The sequence below is a fragment of the Pleurodeles waltl genome, chromosome 3_1 (assembly GCF_031143425.1).
Source record: "Pleurodeles waltl isolate 20211129_DDA chromosome 3_1, aPleWal1.hap1.20221129, whole genome shotgun sequence".
NCBI lineage: Eukaryota > Metazoa > Chordata > Amphibia > Caudata > Salamandridae > Pleurodeles > Pleurodeles waltl.
Genome location: NC_090440.1, coordinates 525,119,126 through 525,138,735, shown reverse-complemented (window position 1 = coordinate 525,138,735; position 19,610 = coordinate 525,119,126). Strand labels below are relative to the sequence as shown.

Genomic DNA, 19,610 nt, shown 5'->3' with positions numbered 1-19,610 from the left:
GAATGTTCTCCCTGCAAGAAAGAAAACAGGCCGGGTGTGCTGGCAACACCCCTTGAGTCATCTGCATGGTCCCCAAATTTGACAAACAACGAGAACTGCCTATCCCTTCGCACTGCTTAGATTGTGTTCCACCTTACACCATCTGTGACACTGCCCCTGTATGCGGCTGCTCCCCCGGCTGGTAACCCACCAGATTCCATCCCACGTGCCCCCCCCGCTATCCAACCTGCCCTGGCATATACTTTCATAATGGGTCTCCCTTCTTCACTCTCTGCTCTGTGCATGACCCAATCCCACTGTTCATCCCCTGGCCCCTCCTCCTGACCCTCCTCCTCTCCCTCGCTCCATTCAAGCATCACCGCCACTAGTGCCGAGGCTGGTCTCTTGATGGCCCCCTATACTGCAGCCCCGCCAGTGCTGTGCCACTGACTTCCAAGTGCACTCCTTCGGCGTTGGCACTCAACTAAGAATGCTCCAGTCCCCATTGTGCCTTTACTCTTGCTGACACCCTCTTCAGCAATCCTGAATGATCCAGCGACATTGCGGTCTAATGGCCCCCCGGCCTCCCTGCATGTTCCCCCAACTGGGTCATTTCATGCTCTCGGGTATTTGGGCCAGAAGTAGTCCCCTTAAATATGGCTCTGTCCTCCTCATAGCACTGCCCCCCCCTCCTTTCCCTGCCTCCCAGCTTGTACCAGCCGTCATATGCAGCCTGTAGTGTCCTGCTGGACACGTTCTAGTGTTTGGCCAGCCTCTCTGCTGAGGGCTGGCCTCCCACATACACCCCACACCCACCCAACACAGGCGTCACCGGTCAGGTGACCCTGGCAATAAAAGGGGCCGGGCGCACGTGCCCAGGGCCAGTTTTACCCACTAAGAAACCGAGTACGTGTGTCTCATTTTAGTAGCATGGGGGCCTAGGGCCCCAACACTACATTGGCGACGAGTGGGTCCGATCCCACATGGCAAGGAGCATCTTCTACGTTGTGCTGGGGGGAGAAGAAGGCCGGCGCAGCCCCAGCCCCGCCAGTGCATGACCTGGGGGCTATCCTGCCACCCCTCTACGCAAAAGTGGCAGCGCCCTGTTGCTGTGCGCCAACAAGAAAACAGTAAGCTAACAGCGCACCGCAGCACTGTCAAACCACGACTGGGGCCGGTCGCCCCCGCTCCTAAGAAAGGAATGCGGTCCGCAGCGTGTGCCGTCGTGCTGCGGCCACGTGTGAAAAAACATGGTGCGATCGTGCACCAAGAAAAGGGAGAAAGCAACCGGGCCATTTTCCCCTCTCTCCTATTCCTTTTAAATAATGGCGCTGTCGTGCCGTGAAGAGGAGGGTCATAGTGCGCTACAAAGCGGCCAGCAGCGCTGCCAACCCGGCTGCGGCCGCCGCTAGCAAGAAAGCGCAACGGTGCTGCCTCGCACCGGAATCCAAAATGCCCAGGGCTGCCCAGTCCACATAAAGATGCCAGAAACGCGGCCCGCAGCTATGAAGGAAGGTTGCTGAGCTCGCGCGTGAGGAAGGAAAAGGTGCTGTTGTGCACCGAGCAAAGAAATCAAAGTGCCACGCCCAGGGCCGCCCCTCCACACAAGTTATCCGATCAAGAGGTGCTGACCTGCACCCGAAGAAACAAAGTGCCCAGAGCCGCCCCCAGGTGCTGCGTGTCACAGGAGACATCGGTGCAGACATGCACCGAAAACAGTGAGAGACCATGGTGCAGACACGCACCAAGTAGAAGAAAAGCCCCGGGCCGCTCTGACACCTTCGTCTGGTTCAAAACGAAATGCTGAAATGCGGCCCGCAGCGGGAGGAAATGCTGCTGCGGCCGCATAATCAAAATAGTGCTGGCACGCACCAAAGAAGCAGAGTGCCCGAGGATCGCACCACCTTATCCCATGTGGGATACCAGGGAGGTTTGCAGCACAGGCCTGCGACGGCCTGCACCAACAGAGCTGACCCCCACAGCATGTGCCCACATGTCACCAGGAGGATGTGAGAAAAAAAAACGAAAAGCTGCTGACACACAGAAAACTTTTGAACTGCCCAGAGTGCCCCCATCACCACGAGGTTATGTTTTCTTCAACACTAAAAGAAAAAAAAGAAGACAGAAAAGCACAAAAGAAGAAAAACTGCACTTACCTGCCGCTCCAGACACCAGCAAAAGCCCCCACCAGCCTGAAGATCTCCTCAGCAGCATGGTTTCACCAGCATCTGTTTCAAAACAAACGAGGCTGGTAGGAGGAAAGACTGTCTTTCAAGTGAAAAAAAAAGAAGTGCACTACTGGCATCCAGTGGCTAAAGTTGGTACTGCACCATATTCCTGTGTTAAAAGGAAAACAAGATTGGATGAAGGCAAGTCTACAGCAGCACTTTCAGAAAGTGACTGCTCCAAACCAAGAGTGCGCCCCTGGACGGAAATGGCACAGAAGACGGAAACAGCGAGGAAGAAGGAAGCGACGCGGACAACGCTGAAAAGGGAAGGAGAAGACTGCAGCTGTCCCAGCCAAGCTGCAACGTCGAGAAATGGACGCAAGTGCCACGTGAGGCACAAGGAGAGCGCACATGGACTGCGCAGCCCCTGGTGGCCGTCCGCCACCACCGCTGGAAGAACGCCACATGCCCCAGCAGTGATGGACATCACTGCAGGACAAGAAAGAGACATGCCAGGCAATATCAAAGGACGCACAGGAAAAAAGAGACTATGTCACGTGTGCAGAGAGCTGCACCAGAGAACGTGACGACTAAGACAACGCCCGCAAAATTGGAGAGAGCACCCAAGAGGTTGACGTAACGCATGGGACAAGAGGCCGTGCCAGCCGTCCTTTCTGCAATGCAAGATGGCCACCGTTGGCCCATCAGGCAGGAGGTCATCAGAAGCGAACAACCCTGCAAAGCACACCCAGGTTCAAGCAAGACCCAGTGCCAAGAAAGCACTGCCTTGAGGCGCAAGCACTACGTCCTCAAGTGAAGAGGAAGCGGAAAAGAAAGTGACCATATGTCACTGCCCTGCAACGGGCCAGAGACTCAGCAAGGAGTGTCCTCCCCCACACTGCCTCAAGATGGAGTCGGCAGTGACTCGCAACAGGCAAGGGGAGAGTCGCACAAGGAGTGTCCTCCCCCACACTGCCTCAAGACGGAGTCGGCAGTGACTCGCAACAGGCAAGAGGAGAGTCACACAAGGAGTGTCGTCCCCGACACTGCCTCAAGACGGAGTCGGCAGTGACTCGCAACAGGCAAGAAGAGAGTCGCACAAGGAGTGTCCTCCCCCACACTGCCTCAAGACAGAGTCGGCAGTGACTCGCAACAGGCAAGAGGAGAGTCGCACACCCCAAGTGGCATGATGCCACCCAGCAACACTGAAAAAAAAAAACGCCTAGTCCTTGGACAGGACAGGACCTTCGAAAGGTCCACACAAAAAGAAGACAAGTGGCCAGACGCCACAACAAAGAAGAGGAAAGCGTGGCGCAGCACCACACTATGAAGAAGGAAGAAAGGAGATTGTGTGACATCATCTCTCACACTGCAACACCTGATGACCACAGAAGAATAACAATGGAAGATCAACAAGATGGAGAGATGGAGGACTCCCACAACAAAGGAAGAGTGCACCCACAGACAAGACAGCCACAGGGTGCGATGACGTCACTGGAGACAGCTCGGCGGGAGTGCCAAATGTAAGACGCCATGCGCGAACCGCGTACTTACCCCACACGTCAAAGGTGACCATCCAAGCCACCTGTCATCGGCTGCTTGAAGCAGATGGCACCACTGCTAACTAGCATCTGCACATGAGCAAAAGAAAGACTGCACTCGCTGTGACGAAGTTACTCCAATCACCCTTACTCCAGCAACATCACTTGTCGTCCAGGTCTCCAAACGGCAAACATCATCATTGCCATGTGCATCACGGTATCCATCAAAGGAGCAGTTAAACAACCAGAATGGAGTCCTACACTTCTGCGTTAATGCTCTGAAGAGCTAGTCAAACAATGACCAACTGCTCGCCCTATCGGTATTCTGCTCTCGGTGACAAGAGCAAGTCGTGACCCAGATCCATCTACCCCTGTAATTGCACGAGCGACTAGGCAGTGGCTCCTAGGAGGTCTTGCAGCTGCCCTATGTGGCACACAAGCAGCCCCAGCGCAGACCACAAGCAGTCCCGTGACAACCCAGACAAGGGGCCTCTCAAGCTTGAGAGAGGACTGGACTTTGCCCCACCGATGAAGTCAAGGAGACAAGCAACGCTGTGCAATGGAGACTCCAACAGGTCGCAGCACACCAAGACTGTCTTCAGTGAAATAACATGACATCAACTAGACACCCTCCTGGCATTTGAGAGACAATTGCCCTAAGACCGTCTGAGAACCCGCATGAACCTGATCCATGTCAGCAAGCGCCCTGACCACGAAACATCCACCCTTGTGGTTGCACGAATGAGATGACCATGGATCCTGTCGGAGAGCCTGCAGCGGCCGGCAGATGGCCCACACGCAGCCCAGCACAGTCCATGCCAATCCCGTGGCAAACCCATCGAAAAGGCCTCAAGGAAATTCCATAGTGAAGAATCCAAAACCGAGAGGTGGCCTGGAAGCAGCTCTGCCATCAGAGGGTCAGAACATACAAAGGCTTCAGAGGAGGACCTCACAACATCCAAGATATCATCGGTCTTCAAGGGATTGGCCTTCGTGAAGCCAGGATGTCTTGGCAAGAAGATTCACAGTGGACTCCACCAACGCTCGTGATGCACCCAATTTGGGTGATGCACCCAATTCGAATGATACGCCCTATTTGAACAAATTGAACTGTAAACACCACCAGCCTCGCCACGAGTGCCCACAGGACTGAAGCACAGTGCATCAGTGGACACTTGTCCAACCATCTGACTGTCAGAGTCCGGATTTCTTCCACACTGTGTTCGTGCCCGGCTGTGACTGGTTAAATCATGAACTCATGCAGAAGGATCCGGGTGCTCCCAGCTGCACCTGCCCACGGCAATCCTGCGGCCTGCCTTTTTGAGGTCGAGAGACTGACGGTGGTGTTTTTGTTACTCTGTTTTTCTCTTTCAGGTTGGACTTTGTTTTTGTTCCTCAAAGTTTTGGAGGAATGTAGTGTCCTGCTGGACACGTTCTAGTGTTTGGCCAGCCTCTCTGCTGAGGGCTGGCCTCCCACAATCACCCCACACCCACCCAACACAGGCGTCACCGGTCAGGTGACCCTGGCAATAAAAGGGGCCGGGCGCACGTGCCCAGGGCCAGTTTTACCCACTAAGAAACCGAGTACGTGTGTCTCATTTTAGTAGCATGGGGGCCTAGGGCCCCAACACTACACAGCCCTTCCCCCAACCTTTCTCTGTTGCATCATGTAATTGACTAATACGGCCACAGAGACAAAGGTAAATACAAACGTTCTTCCACTTATCTTTCACTTTCACTTTCCAACCATAACACATATGTAACACCTCTGCTTTCAGTTATGTTTGCCTAATTTTAGCACATGTTCCAAATAGCACACGCTTTACTTTTATGTCCTTGTACTTGCCTGAACTAAGTACTCAACCCTGCAGTGTTCAGTGGCTGTATGCATACATGCAGTGAGCACATGCTATATACGTTGCAATATTCAAATATTTACTTTGCTTACGCCACGCTAAGGATAAACACAATCCAGTGTCTAGAAGTCTCTCTGAGTGTCTCCCAGTTCCCGACACAAATCACAAATGGCTCAGTGTGCGTGTGTGCGTCTTATTGCACTAAAGCGTATGCGGTAGCGATTACAGACGGACCTATATGTTTGGTTGGAGTGACACGTTCTTGGTTTTGTGCTTTGATTACAGCCCTCTCTTAACGTGGAGGGATGTCCAACATATCATAGTGAAGACGTCTCGGCCAGTTCACCTTCGAGCGCCAGACTGGAAAACAACTGGGACAGGACGCAAAGGTGAGAGTCGGGCCACTGTATATTGGATTGTATTTATAATGCATGTGTATCACCCACCGTGCCTGCCTGACAGCATGCAAGTGCTTTGCAAGGGACGAAGGTGACTGTTCATTAGTAGCCCTGGTGAATATGCTCGAGCCTGCTCCACACAGCTATGGAAGGTGTGGTCTATGGGTCGTTCCCATACTTCCACATATCCAATAGGAGGGCAAGGGTCAGTGAGAGAGAATTCAGAAGGACGGTGCCTTGTGTATGCAGGCATCTTCTTATCAGCCATATGTACTGTGCTGGGTGAGCATGAGATTGTTAAAGGAACAATCTTAGGTCTATTGGTGATGTTTGTGAGTAGAGGAGAGGTATGCTCCATTTCAAAACTTGAGTTTAAAATCATCAAATGTCTATTATAATATCCGTTGTTAAGAATGAGCACTTGAAACTGGCCAAGAATGCTTCACATTTTGATGGCGCAAAAGTATGCTAATGAGCTACAATGATCAAGCAAGAGCTGCCCATTCAAACAGTGAGCTGAATCAGTAGAAGAAATGGTGCCCATGAATTATTTTTTGTAGGGCGTAGTTGGCGCTCTTCCACTAAACGGAATTCAAGACTAAGTAAGATGACCAGGTGCCTACCCTGGCAGACTACAGGATCCCTCTTCCGTGGAGGCAATGGAGATCTCTCCAAACCCTGTTCTGGGGAGGTGCACATTTATACACATGAGTGCATTCCTCAGACCTTTGGTCCCACTAGGACCAATGATCATACAGTAGCCCCTTGATTTACATGTGGGAAATCAGGTAGGACACTTCTCAAAATATACATTTATTTATATATATTATTGTGACATACTAGGCCTTCGGGAGCTGTTGAGGGCCCTAAGGGGCATATGGGACTGTCTTTAGCAGCCCCTGGCCTACCCTGTTGCCTGAGGTTTTGCATGTGATCTTTGGTGGTCCTCTTTGTATGATATGGCTCCAGAAGCCTGGATTGAGTCTGCAGAAGGCTTCCATTGCAAATCTACTGAGGTGGCTATTGGACTACTTGAACTACCCTGTGGTGGCCAGATGGAGGCAAGTGCCAGCAGACCCAGCCTTCACAGCCTGTGTGCAGCTTACAATATGACTCAAGGGATGCAGCAGACCACGTCTCATCTTCTGCAGTGGCAGGGCAGTCTGGCTCCCAAATAAAAGAGGAGTCATGGACTCATGCCAGGAGCAGTGGTATTATCAGTGGTCGTCCCTCCTCCACAGGGTCCTGAGGTGGTGAATTCTAGCAGGACCCATGCTGTAGAGACAATGGTGCTGCAGGGTACTAGGCAATCCCAAGTCCCTATACTGTAAGAGGACACGTACATGTATTTTTTTAAATTGATGTGGTAAGGGACACATTCTAAGTCTCCTTGCTCTTTCAGAGAGCACAAAGAACAGCTTAAACAAAGCAAACCATTATATAAAACAAGCATTTGCAACATCAATGGGCTCGCTTTGTTGACCTCTTGATTTTGTCAGTGCTTTTTGCCAGTGCTGTGCAGCATGAGTAAAAAAAGGGAAAAAAGAAGGCAGGGTGGCTTGGTTGCTGCTGCCAGCCACATAATTTTGTAATCATGCATGTGTGATGACGCTTGCTCACACCCAAAATCACCATTTGGAATATGGAGTGGCCCAGCAGCAAAGAGCAGCTTCTGGGCCCTCCCACAAAAGTAAACAAATAAAAAAAATATTCAAATGACCTCGAGGTGTAGCAGAGGAATAGAGAACCAGGTGGGGATGCCAATGAAGGTCAGGCAAAAGATGGGGTGGGTAAGGGGAGGTTAGCAGTACATGAGCGAGAGAAAAAGCACATGCACTTTCTTGAAGTGCATAAAGGAAAAAGTAGTTCCCAAAATGTGAGCACTGGAAATCTAAAGAACCAAATGTAATTTCTTTCATTCTCCTGTATCTCAATTTTAGATGTTTCGATCAGGAGAAACACTGTTTCACAGTGCTAAATTTGAGACAGTGGTTACTAGTGGGGGCTACAGGCAGTCGGTTTTTGGGCCAGTGGGGCCCACTGACACTTACTGTTTGTGACTGACACTTATTTTTCATCTTCCAACATTTCCCAAGAGCAAGAGAGGGAAAACGCACAACGGAGAAGGACTGAGAGAAAAAAGTCACAAACGCAGAAAGCAGAAACCTGCACCAGTAAAATAAAGGGCCAGAGAGTTAATGAAATTAGATTAAAGAGGCATAAGGTTGATTTTAGATTATGCAGCCTAGGTATTCTGTGCGCCGGTGCCGGCGGTGAAGCACTGCTGTTACACAATGGTATACTAGGTGGTTCTTTAACAGTGTTGAATCATTCCACTACAGCTATATGTGAGCCTCGCCTTGTATCTGACTCATAAGTCTTTGTCTTTGGAACAACACTTCAAGCAGCTGACAAGGTTCTCCCTCTCCAAACAGGTAATCCTCGATCTGTTACATACACTCTGTTTCAGATTCAGGCTGATTATAATGGCATCTACATCTACAGGATATATGGGATCTGCATTTGTTCGCTTTCTTACGAATAAAGAAGGAAGAAGTACAACCCACTAGCTCCATATGAGCTTTGGCAACAATATGAACTAAAGTAAATGGCCAAGAAGGGCATCATTTACAGAAACAAAGAATACTGTAAATAAATATGTATGTTTTTAGAAACCTATAACACACAGAATGAAATTCACAATAATTAATCAGATATCTGATAATATAGATTCATGCAGAAAAAACACTAAATGAAGAAATAGGCTTACCAGTAATATGAGGACAATCAGTTAGTATGTATTTGAACAAGAGGTTTTAAGGGGTAATCAGAAAAAAATATATACACATCTATCCAGTGTATTGGTTGTACATATTTCCATATAGTGTTTCACTGAGATAGAGTCATGCAATTCACCCTTAATTCAAGGAGCATTCCCAGAGAGCATATCTCTATGGTAGAGGAAATGTCCAGCTGTTGCTAAATCTATGTGTAAGCAGTGGAACATACATCAAGGTTTTGATCTCCTGTTGTACAAGTACAAAATACCTTCCTCAGGACTAAAAAATAGTAGGTAATTAATGTGGAAGACCCCTGACGAAGATTATTCCAATAAGAAGAAAGGAATAAGCTTAATAATTCTGCTGGATATGATGTTAAAATAGAGAGGCATAAGTAGAAGTACCAATTTGTAAAACATGACTAGAGCTCCTCAACTTTCAGAAATAATTTCTTTCATCAGTATTTGTTTCCCATCATCTGCCCCCACAGCACAAATAAAACCTTGCTACAATAAAACCATGCATTTAATGAACAGTGACTAATTAGGTGGATCTTTATTGTAAATTGGTAGAGCGACCCAAGAAAATTGGGCAAGATAAAGGTAGAATATGATGGGTAGAAATGTAATTATATCATTGATGTCTAGAGCCTCTGAACACTATAAAGAATCCTCCTACATGTCTAAAAGCGGAACTCTTAGCCTTCTCTCTTTTCAGTTAGCCACCTCTATGGATTCGGTTTGGTTGATGCAGAAAGTATGGTCGTTGAAGCAAAAAAATGGAAGTCTGTCCCAGCACAGCATGTTTGCATTGGAAGTTCGGATCGGAGACCAAGGTAAGCCTAATGAATTTGCTGTATGTGTCAAACTATGGGGTAGACTTGTTTTGCGGTTCAATAAAGCATTGACAGTTGCTGAGTTCTGTTGGAGTCCTTCAAGGTTTGGCTGTTGATGGGAGAGGACGAAATGAGAGAAGGACCCTGCTTGCACAGAGCGTTTTTACTTTGGGTCAAAATATGGTATATTAAAAAACTATCATTGAAATAAAAACTCTGTTCAAATTAAGTTATAGACCTTTACTCACATGACAATATGTCAGTATTAAAAACCCAACTGAAATTTCCCTAGAGGCGAAATGTCATTTTCAGCATCAGAAGTCTTCTTTGTTAGAACTTTGGCTTTGGAGACCAGTGGGATCATTATCTGGTCTCTTCATTTGACCATGTTGAGTAATTCCACCACTGCTCCCCAAGTAGTTGCCAAATCCCACCGTCTGTCTACCATGTCAACAGCATTATTGTGCCTTAAGACATTTGTGTGAGGTGAACACTTTGCTATACAGATACCAGTTAACATAGCCTAACCCTGTGGGTTATGCCTCTTGACTCCATGGCTGGTCAGAAAATAGGACAAAGGTCATAACATGCATAATACATTTTAACATTGTCTCTCATACCATTGTTCCATTGAATGGGACTGTTAAAAAGGCTTAGCATAAAGAGTGAAATGCTATGGTTTCTGGGTTCAGTTGAGAGCTCTCTAACTTGTAACATGATAATATTATTCATGGATCACCATATTATTTCAATTGCGCCACCTTACCACATAAACACTCTAGGTGTTTGGACCATCTGTATTTTGTTTTAGTCACTTGTTAACAATTCTGCATGTCTTGTATGCAAATAAACAGATAATCCTTTTTTATAGACTTGGCACTAACTCGACATTGTGTTTATCATATGTGACTACTGTGTTACACTATATCTGAGTTTGAAGTCTGCTACAACCAATCGTGATTGCTTGACCCATGTTCCTTTTGACAGTCAAATGTACAGAAAAGGAGAGACTAAGGGCCGGATTTAGATCTTGTCGAACAAGTTACTCCGTCACAACGGGTTTCCCATCCACCGAAATATAAATCCCATTATATCCTATGGGATTTATAATGCGTTGGACTTGAAATACGTCACTGTTGTGACGGATTAATTTATCTGCCAAGAACTAAATCAGGCCCTTAGTTATCCAGTTGGAGTGCAGTAGTACCTGACATCTTTGTGCACCCTGATAAATGGTAGTACCCCCATAGATGCTGCACAGTGACCACTGACTGCCCCAGTGTCAAGTGTAAGGGCCTTCAATAACTTTTAAACATTGATTGCCAGGACCTTGTGCAACTTCAGATGAGATTGAACTTCTAAAAGCAGTTCTGCTAAAGTATGGATGTACTACAGGAAACTGTAATGTTATGCCTCAGTAGCGCACATTGATTTTGAGGCGAAGAGGGGTGTTGTCTGTGTAAAGTATGTTATTTACTGATCAACAAAGCTTATGAACTGGTAAAATGAATCCAACCCCTAGAGCAGCAGCAATGACAATAATGTGAAGCCAGGTTTGGCAAGCAGGACCTTTAGAAGCAGGTGATGGTTACAGGGTCCCATGTACCCCTTTTGGAGGAGTCTCCAGTGGCCGGGGCAGAAGAAAACTATTATAAACATTATGACCCATGTTGTTTGGACTAATAAATCTCTGAAGATAGCAAAATCTCTTTTTCCTCAGAAGCTCTCTTGGGAGAACTATCCAGTAAATCAGTTCAAGAAGGACTGAACCCCATATAGTCCTTAGTCCATGACTAGTACATTTCTAACATAGCCTTTTTTATTTTCCACACTTTGGATGCCATGCCTTTACAGTGGCTGAAATCTCCTTTCTCAAACTTTAGTTCTCTTGGGGCCTCTCAAGCAAGGATAGCATAAAGGCGACCATAGTTTTTCAGTCTTTCAGTCTTTCATGAAGCTGCATGTAGCAGTTGAAAGTAAGATCACTGGGTATTCACTGCTTGCATATTAATAAGATATTCCTTCACTGGCCATCAAGCTGGATGTCTTTTTCTAAATACAAGCATTGTATTTTCGAGGCTATAGAAAGTCACAGGCCCTCCACTCTTTGGCAGTGCACCACAATTGGAAGTCTATGGTCGGACAAGACACCTTGAAATCTACACCCTTCTCCAAGTTCTTTACATTGGATTGCCACTGAGCTGTTGGGCCTTTCTTAACCCTTTTAGATTACTGAGACAGTAGGCAGCTAAGCAGTGAATAAGAAAGGGAGCTCTCTAAGAGACATTGTGCTCTCCTCTGATAAATAGCATCCAACCAGTTTCTGGTGATGTCACACTCCTGAAGCTGTTAGTTCCTGTTCTCTTTTACTGTCAGCTATAGTATCCAAGTCATACAATTGAGTCTTACTAAGATCCCGGTTATCCTTAACACTTTGGTTCAAGACAAACTGACCATTAGCCCACACAGGCATGCTAAAGCCCTCTGGGAAATGAAAGAGCCTCCTGAATACCTATAAACATATCCAGCCAGGTGCTGTGACTGAAGGAGTACATGTTGAAATGAGGTCCCTGACCGGACCTCTGGACTGCACTTCCGGACAGACTTCCAGCCACCCCATGGCCTATCCAAGCTATTGAATGCCACTTTCTTTCCTTCCTTGCCTAGTGCATTGACTGAGGATGTTGATTTTATAAAGTGGTTTACTTTTGAAACCCCAGGTGTGGCTGGGAGATGGTTACTTTACATCTTTTTAAGTTATTTGCAGTGATCAGAGAGGCTGATGAGAGTCATTAATGTCCGAAAACAGGCAGCTCAGCCCAATGCTGTATCTTTAGTGGGTGGGGATGACATAAACAGTGCTTAATTTGTAATAGAATGAGTGCTGGTGACCAAACCTCTGCTCATAAGCCTGTGTTCCGCACTAGTTTGACAACATTCTTCTCATAGTCAACTTCAACTGGAGTTTCGTAGAAGATATCTTGGTGAGATTCAGTGCCTTTGATTTTGTGAGGTTTGATGCCTCTAAAGATAATGACAAAAACTTTGAGAAAATGTTCTTCAGCATAACAACATTTGACAATTAAGGCTTTCAAAGTCCTTTTAATACAATTTGACATGCCTTTTATGAATGGTAGTAATTTGGATGCACCTGGATGTACGCACTGTAGTGCTTAGACATGAAAACTTGAGACATATGCCCTCAATGGGAATATGTCCACACAGCCCAAAGTAAGATTTCCAAAGTTTAGATTGTACTTTGTACTTTATCTTGATAATATTTGAAAGCTGTGCCACAGTAGCAATAAACCAAGGGTTGGAATTTTAAATACAAAGACTCTTTGTAAGAATGCCACATCTCTCTTTCCGAGAGCTTTAAAAATGGAAGACAATCTAGCACCATAGAGATTACTTTAGCTGCTGAAGGCTCAAATGGGTTGACCATGAAAGGTTGTTAGATATTGTGATTCCAAGACATAGGCAATTCCTAACTGATTTAAGGCTATTATTATTTACTGACCAATAGTAAAAAGTCTCCGAAGCTCATGTGGCAATCATCATATAATGTTCCTGTTCTTTCTCATTTACAGTTAGATTATGAGTGCTGGACCAATCAGCCAAAGCTGTTAGTTGATGATCTAACCCTACAGGAGCGAGGATGATTAATACTAAGTCGTCACCATATAGCAGAGTTACTGTGTGGCTAGGTCCTAATTATGAGGGGGAAAAAATCAAATTGTTTGAATGCATTATGAATAGGCAATAAAAATAATAGGGAGCATAGGACTTACTGCAGAAGCAGGAAGATTGAAGTAGGTCGGAAAAAGAACAAAAAAACACTACCCGCTAATGAATGGCCTCTCTTTAGTGAGCTAAAATTAGAGGAGGCACACCAAAGGACTGCATCTAATTGCTCTCTTCCCTTATCATAAAGGTTACATGGGAGGAACACAAGTGTACTTTTACTCTGGAAAGGTCCAGAAATCCATACTCATGTCACATAAATTGAACTGATAAATTGAAAAATCAAGCTCAATTGATATACTGAGTGCAGTAAATTTAAAACAATGTGTCTACTTTAGTACTGATGACTGTTATTTTGAGGATTATTACATACCGCCACCATACAGCCTTCGAGCAAAGCAGCATTGTCATCAACGATCACTTATGTAGTACGGGGCAATGGTTCAAGAGGATGTCGGCTCCTTGTGCTGCAGTCAGAGTGTAGGATTGTCTTCTATGCCCAGTGTTCCAGTATAGGTAAAACTATCACGATTGTTTTCAAGAAAAGACACCCTTGCCATATTGGGTTGCATCAATCGCTATCATAGTTTAGTTAGATAACATGTATTACGTGCGATAAGTACAAATGGCTTGTCCTCACCCATGTATCAGAGACATATTTTATTGAGCGGCTGCTGATGTCGTAAAAGTGTGTTTTCAGAAAACCAAATCCAAACTGCCCTCAGTGTTTGTACGTCAATCATAAAGTTTAAACTGATGTGTTATTAGTAAAACACTTCTTTTAGCTTGTGGTGAGCTGCACTGATGATTCAGCTGATTAAGGTTCGTAAATAAGAACAGAAACTACAAATACTGGAGTTACATAGCATGTAAAATTAACTTAATTGTACTGTTTTTCAGAATCATTGTAATAGGATCTGTTACATCAGCAGAAGATAGGAATGGCAATACACACAGAAATCTGACTTTTCATTTTTGGTTATTTTACAAATTTGTGGTTTCTTGAGATGTCTTTATAATTTACATTGTCAACTTCCACAACATTGACAAGTATTCATCATTATAAACATAGTACAATAGATGAAATGTCACCTGTATAAGGCAAAAGTACACAAGTTCCATGTTATGCAAGGACTACTATAAGATGAAGTTGATAGCATAAGATGGAATAGTAAAAAGGTGTGACATTGGCATCAAGTGCTGGGGGGATGCTCTGTATTGTGTGTCTCACCAGCATTTTGACAGGGGGAACACATTCTGAGCCTCTAGTACAACAGGTTTTTGTCTATCCCTTTGCTGGAGCCTTTCAGGTATGCATTAAATGAGGGCTACCTATCTTTTCACCCTGGAGAGTAAGAAAAGTTAATCACCAATCAGTTCACATTAAGTTACAGTAGGACCAATTTGGCCGCACAAGGAAAAATCGGAAGTAACGTTCAAGGGTTTTATTACAAACTTAAGCTCAAGTGAATATAAATTATTCTCAAAACCAGACTGTAGTCACAGAATCACCATAGGTTGGCCCAAATGGCAGAAAAGGTTTAGGTGAACTAACATTAAACAGATTAAGGACTCAATAAGAGCAACAAAGAACATCTGGGGGAATATGTGGCTAATCAAAGTTGATGAAAAATAGGTAAAAAGGGAAGGTGTCAGCATGTCAGATGCTCGGTCAAAAGTCTTCTCATGGCTCAGGGGATATTCTAATGCCCTGATTTATACTTTTTGCACCGCATTAGCATCATTTTTTTATGCAAAAGTAGCGCAAACTTACACAATACAATTGTGTTTTGTAAGTTTGCGCTGCTTCAGGGCCTAAGCAAGCATGGCGGAAAATTGAGGGGTAAGGGTAACAAGGTCTGTTCCTCTCACTTTCGGGAGCGCGTCCAGGGGTAGGTGGAGCCGCCCGTCGCCAGGCTCTTTACATAGTGTGTTAAACGAACCTGGCCAATGGCCCGCGTGATCCCATGAAGCCCTGACTCAATGTGGGAGGGGTGACGAATAGGAACTAAATAAGGGTCATAATGGACTCATGTAAGTGACTGACGATAACTTTTTGTTTGACTGTCAGTTCTGATATGTGATAGCCAATTTAGCTTGTAGTTGGAGAAGTTTTTACACTAGGTCCTGAAGAAGCGTCATTGGATCCATGTGGACCACAAAGACGCGAAACATGTCGACCCGATTTTGAGGTGGGTCTTACAGTTTTTTGACCCTCCGTTATTAGACATACAGTTAGAGAGTGGCAGAGCATTATCTCTATCTCACTCTCCTGATCAATATTTTAATCTTGGCCTTCACCCCACATAGACAGAATAAAGTTAAGTACTCATTAAGGGTCCTGAGCCAATTTTATTTTCTTTCTTTGAACTCTCCCCATTTTCTTTCCCCCTACTTATCTGTGGGATAGAGTGGCATCATCGAGAAAAGATCTCCGGCAAAGAGCCCCCCAGATGGGTGGTGCCCGTCAGACATTGCAGCGCCGGTCTGACGAGGAGCTTGTCCGATGATGAAGCATGACACCCATTTGGGTGTGTGAGGACTCTTGCTCCTATTAAATAGGACTCCAGAGTACTCGTCCTGTCTCCCTTTGTTACCTAGGAACAGTGTATTGCATTATTAGTAACTTTCATTGGAGGGTATACACTGGACCTTTAATCCTCCATATCCCCTGTATTTTTGATCTGTTCCTCTCAAAGTCTAAGGGATCTCTCCTCCTGGAACTAACTGGAAACAGTAAAAGTCCAAAGTGAAAGATGATTTGTCCACGTGTAACACCATATGGACCAAAATATTTAATTGCCCAATCATAGCACATCATAGGACATGCATCTGCAACATCAAGGCAATTTCCCAAGACAGTCATGGGAAGGCATGGGAAGGCATCCGTCTTTGTTCTCCTGTATGACTTTGTCACAAATTATAAGCTGAGTAAATTTTCACATTCTCTGGTTTCTCATGTTCCATCTTCAAGTTTTCTTTCTCATGCTCTCTATGTGTGAAACAATAGCATATCTATTTCCAAACTAACATTCATTGGGAATTACATCTGAAAGGAAATGCTGCATTAACAAAAGGAAAAACAGCTGTCTCACTTTCTGCAAGACTGAGGCATAGCAAATCAATATGGCTAAACTACAACAAGTAGAATTAAAATGGCACTTGTTGGACTTTTGCTTATGCAGGGTCATCCCCAGTCTTTTTGTCTCCTGCCTCCTATTTTTTTCTGACCTGTTGCTGTTGGCTTTTCAACTCTGAGCACTTTACCACTGCTAACCAGTGCTAAAGTGCATATGCTCTCCGTGTAAATTGTATGTAATTGGTTTATCCATGATTGGCCTATTTGATTTACTAGTAAGTCCCTAGTAAGGTGCACTAGAGGTGCCAGGGCCTGTAAATCAAATGCTACTAGTGGGCCTGCAGCACTGGTTGTGCCACCCACATAAGTAGCTCTGTAATCATGTCTCAGACCTGTCACTGCAGTGTCTGTGTATGTATTTTTACACTGTAAATTCGACTTGGCAAGTGTACCCACTTGCCAGGCCTAAACCTTCCCTTTTCTTACATGTAAGGCACCCCTAAGGTAGGCCCTAGGTAGCCCCAAGGGCAGGGTGCAGTGTATGGATAAGGTACGACATATAGTAATGTGGTTTATATGTCCTGACAGTGAAATATTGCCAACTTCGTTTTTCACTGTTGCAAGGCCTGTCTCTCTCATAGGATAACATGGGGGCTACCTTTAAATATGATTAAAGTATAGATTCCCCTAGAGAGTAGATGGACATGTGGAGTTTGGGGTCCGTGAACTCACAATTTAAAAATACATCTTTTAGTAAAGTTGATTTTAAGATTGTGCGTTTGAAAATGCCACTTTTAGAAAGTGAGCATTTTCTTGCTTAAACCATTCTGTGACTCTGCCTTGTTTGTGGATTCCCTGTCTGGGTCAGTTTGACAGTTGGGTTGTTTTTCGCCTCGCACTAGACAGTGACACAAAGGTGGCTGGGGTGTAACATGCATTTCCTGATTAGCCATCTCTGCTAGGAGGGACGGGTGGAGTGGTCACTCTCATCTGAAAGGACTGTGCCTGCCTCTGACAATGCCGGCTCCAACCCCCTGGTGTGTGTCTGAGACCTTGCCTGGGCAAGGCAGGATTTCACAAGTAGGTGTGAGTCCCCTTTGAAGAAAGGTGACTTCAAAGACTAAAATGGGTATAAGAAGGGCACCCAAATCTACAGACTTTGGAAACACTTCTGGAACCAAGCGGAACCTCTGCCTGGAGAAGAGCTGATAGCTGAGGAAGAAGTGCTGCCCTGCCTGTGACTGTGCTTTGTGGAGCTTTCCTGCAGTGCTGCTTCTGCCAGAGTAAGAGGGCAAAGACTGGACTTTGTGTGCCTTCCATCTTGTGAAGAAATCTCCAAGGGCTTGATTCAGAACTTGCCTCCTGTTGTTTGAAGTCTCAGGGACAGCAAAGACTTCTCTCTGCCAGCACCTGGAGTCTCTGGAGAGACTCCTGCTCTGACAAGTGGTGCCCTATCCAGTCCCTGGGCCCTTGAAAGGAAAGCTGGTGGAAATCCAAGGAAATTGACTTCGGACGACTCCGGACCGACGCCGCTGCTGAATCCGGTAACGGCGCCTGCACCCGACGCCGTGACCCTCGCTGGAACGCAACGCCTCGGGCCCGACGCCGCTGCAGCCCCGCTGAAGTCCGCGACTACGTGGAAGTCGCCGCACCACATCGTGACCGACGCCGCTCGAAGTGCACGGATTCAATGTTTCGCACAGACGCCGTGATTCCCGACTTCGCTCATTGGCTTGTTTTCACTCTTCACCAAAGGTACTGTACTTGGGGGTCTACACGACTCCGTGTCCGGCGCCGCTGGTGTTGGCTTGTTGGGAACGACTCCGTCACGACGCCGTGTTAACATCTCATTGAAGCATTTTTGTTTCTAAGCGCTATTTTTTAGTTTGATCTTTAAAAATTCATAACTTGACTTGTGTATGTCGGATTTTTGTCGTTGTGGTCTTGTTTTGTTTAGATAAATATTTCCTATTTTTCTAAACTGGTGTTGTGTCATTTTGTAGTCTTTTCATTAAGTTACTGTGTGTGTTGGTACAAATACTTTACACCTAGCACTCTGAGGTTAAGCCTACTGCTCTGCCAAGCTACCAAGGGGGTAAGCAAGGGTTAGCTGAGGGTGATTCTCTTTTACCCTGACTAGAGTGAGGGTCCTTGCTTGAACAGGGAGTAACCTGACTGTCAACCAAAGACCCCATTTCTAACATTGGTGATCAGCGGTTGGGATTTGGACTTGTATTTGTACTTGATATACAGTAATTAAATGTACACTACTGTTTTGATCTCAGACCACTACGCGACCACATACTACTTGTTTGGTGATCTTTCATTTTTCTCTTAAGGACTCCTTTTTGTTCTACTTCCATGATTTTGCTGATCCCTTGACTGATTCTTTTTACTTCATTGGGAACTTGTTTTCTGCCGTTGGAACTTTGCACTTGTTGCCATCTTGTCTCAATCTGGAGATGCAACAGCTGGAGCTGTGTTTGAATTAGGAAAACTGAAGAGGTACTCAGTTGCTCAATTGAAACAGTTCTGTGAAGATCTTGCCTGTCACGTTAAGAGCTCTGCCAGGAAGGGGGAGCTGCAAGAGGCATTGAGGGCCTGGGTGACAGCCAAGGAAGCTGGGGGGGGCACACAGAAGATATGGATGGGAAAGTGCAGAGTCTACACCGTGGTGTATTAGAGGTACCTGTTACACCTGGGGGGAGGTTCTCCAGGAGTGGTAGCGGTAGGTCCTCTAAGGGTCTGACTCCTAAAGATGTGCAGGACAGACAGGCAGGAAAGGGCTCGCCGGTTGGAGGCAGAAAAGTTGAGGATGCAAAGGGAGTACGACAAGTGGGAAAGGGACTTAGAGATAAAAAGGATGATTTATGCTTACGAGCTTAAATTGAAAGATCTGGAAGTCATGAGGGCTGAGTCCAGCTGGAATGGTGGCAGCAACAATTGTATATCCAGTGCTGCTGAAGAAGTGCACATGCCCAGAGATGTGGTGCCCTACTTGGAGGAGGGAGTTAACACACGCCAGGAGGTTGAGGGGTATGAGGTAGCTCCAGTGATGCGCAGGGTCCCTGAGGTGAATTGGGGAACTGGCATGGGGAGTCATATTCCTACTGGTGGGAGGGACACTCTACCAACTCTAGGTGAGAGTGACAGGGAGAGGGGTTCCCCCCAGGTAGAAGTCCTGGTATGGAGTGTGAAGACATCCCAGAAGAGTGTGGGTTGAGTGTCAG

At 45.9% G+C, this 19,610-nt stretch overlaps 1 protein-coding gene across 1 annotated transcript in view; it reads left to right on the top strand.

Moving 5' to 3' along the window:
• PCSK6 (proprotein convertase subtilisin/kexin type 6) overlaps positions 1-19,610 on the top strand; it is a 1,406,757-nt gene that overhangs the window by 1,055,377 nt on the left and 331,770 nt on the right. The window contains exons 10-11 of the mRNA XM_069222809.1: positions 5,830-5,933; positions 9,440-9,557. Coding sequence (XP_069078910.1) covers positions 5,830-5,933; positions 9,440-9,557 — 222 coding nt within the window. The remainder of the gene's footprint in view (positions 1-5,829; positions 5,934-9,439; positions 9,558-19,610) is intronic.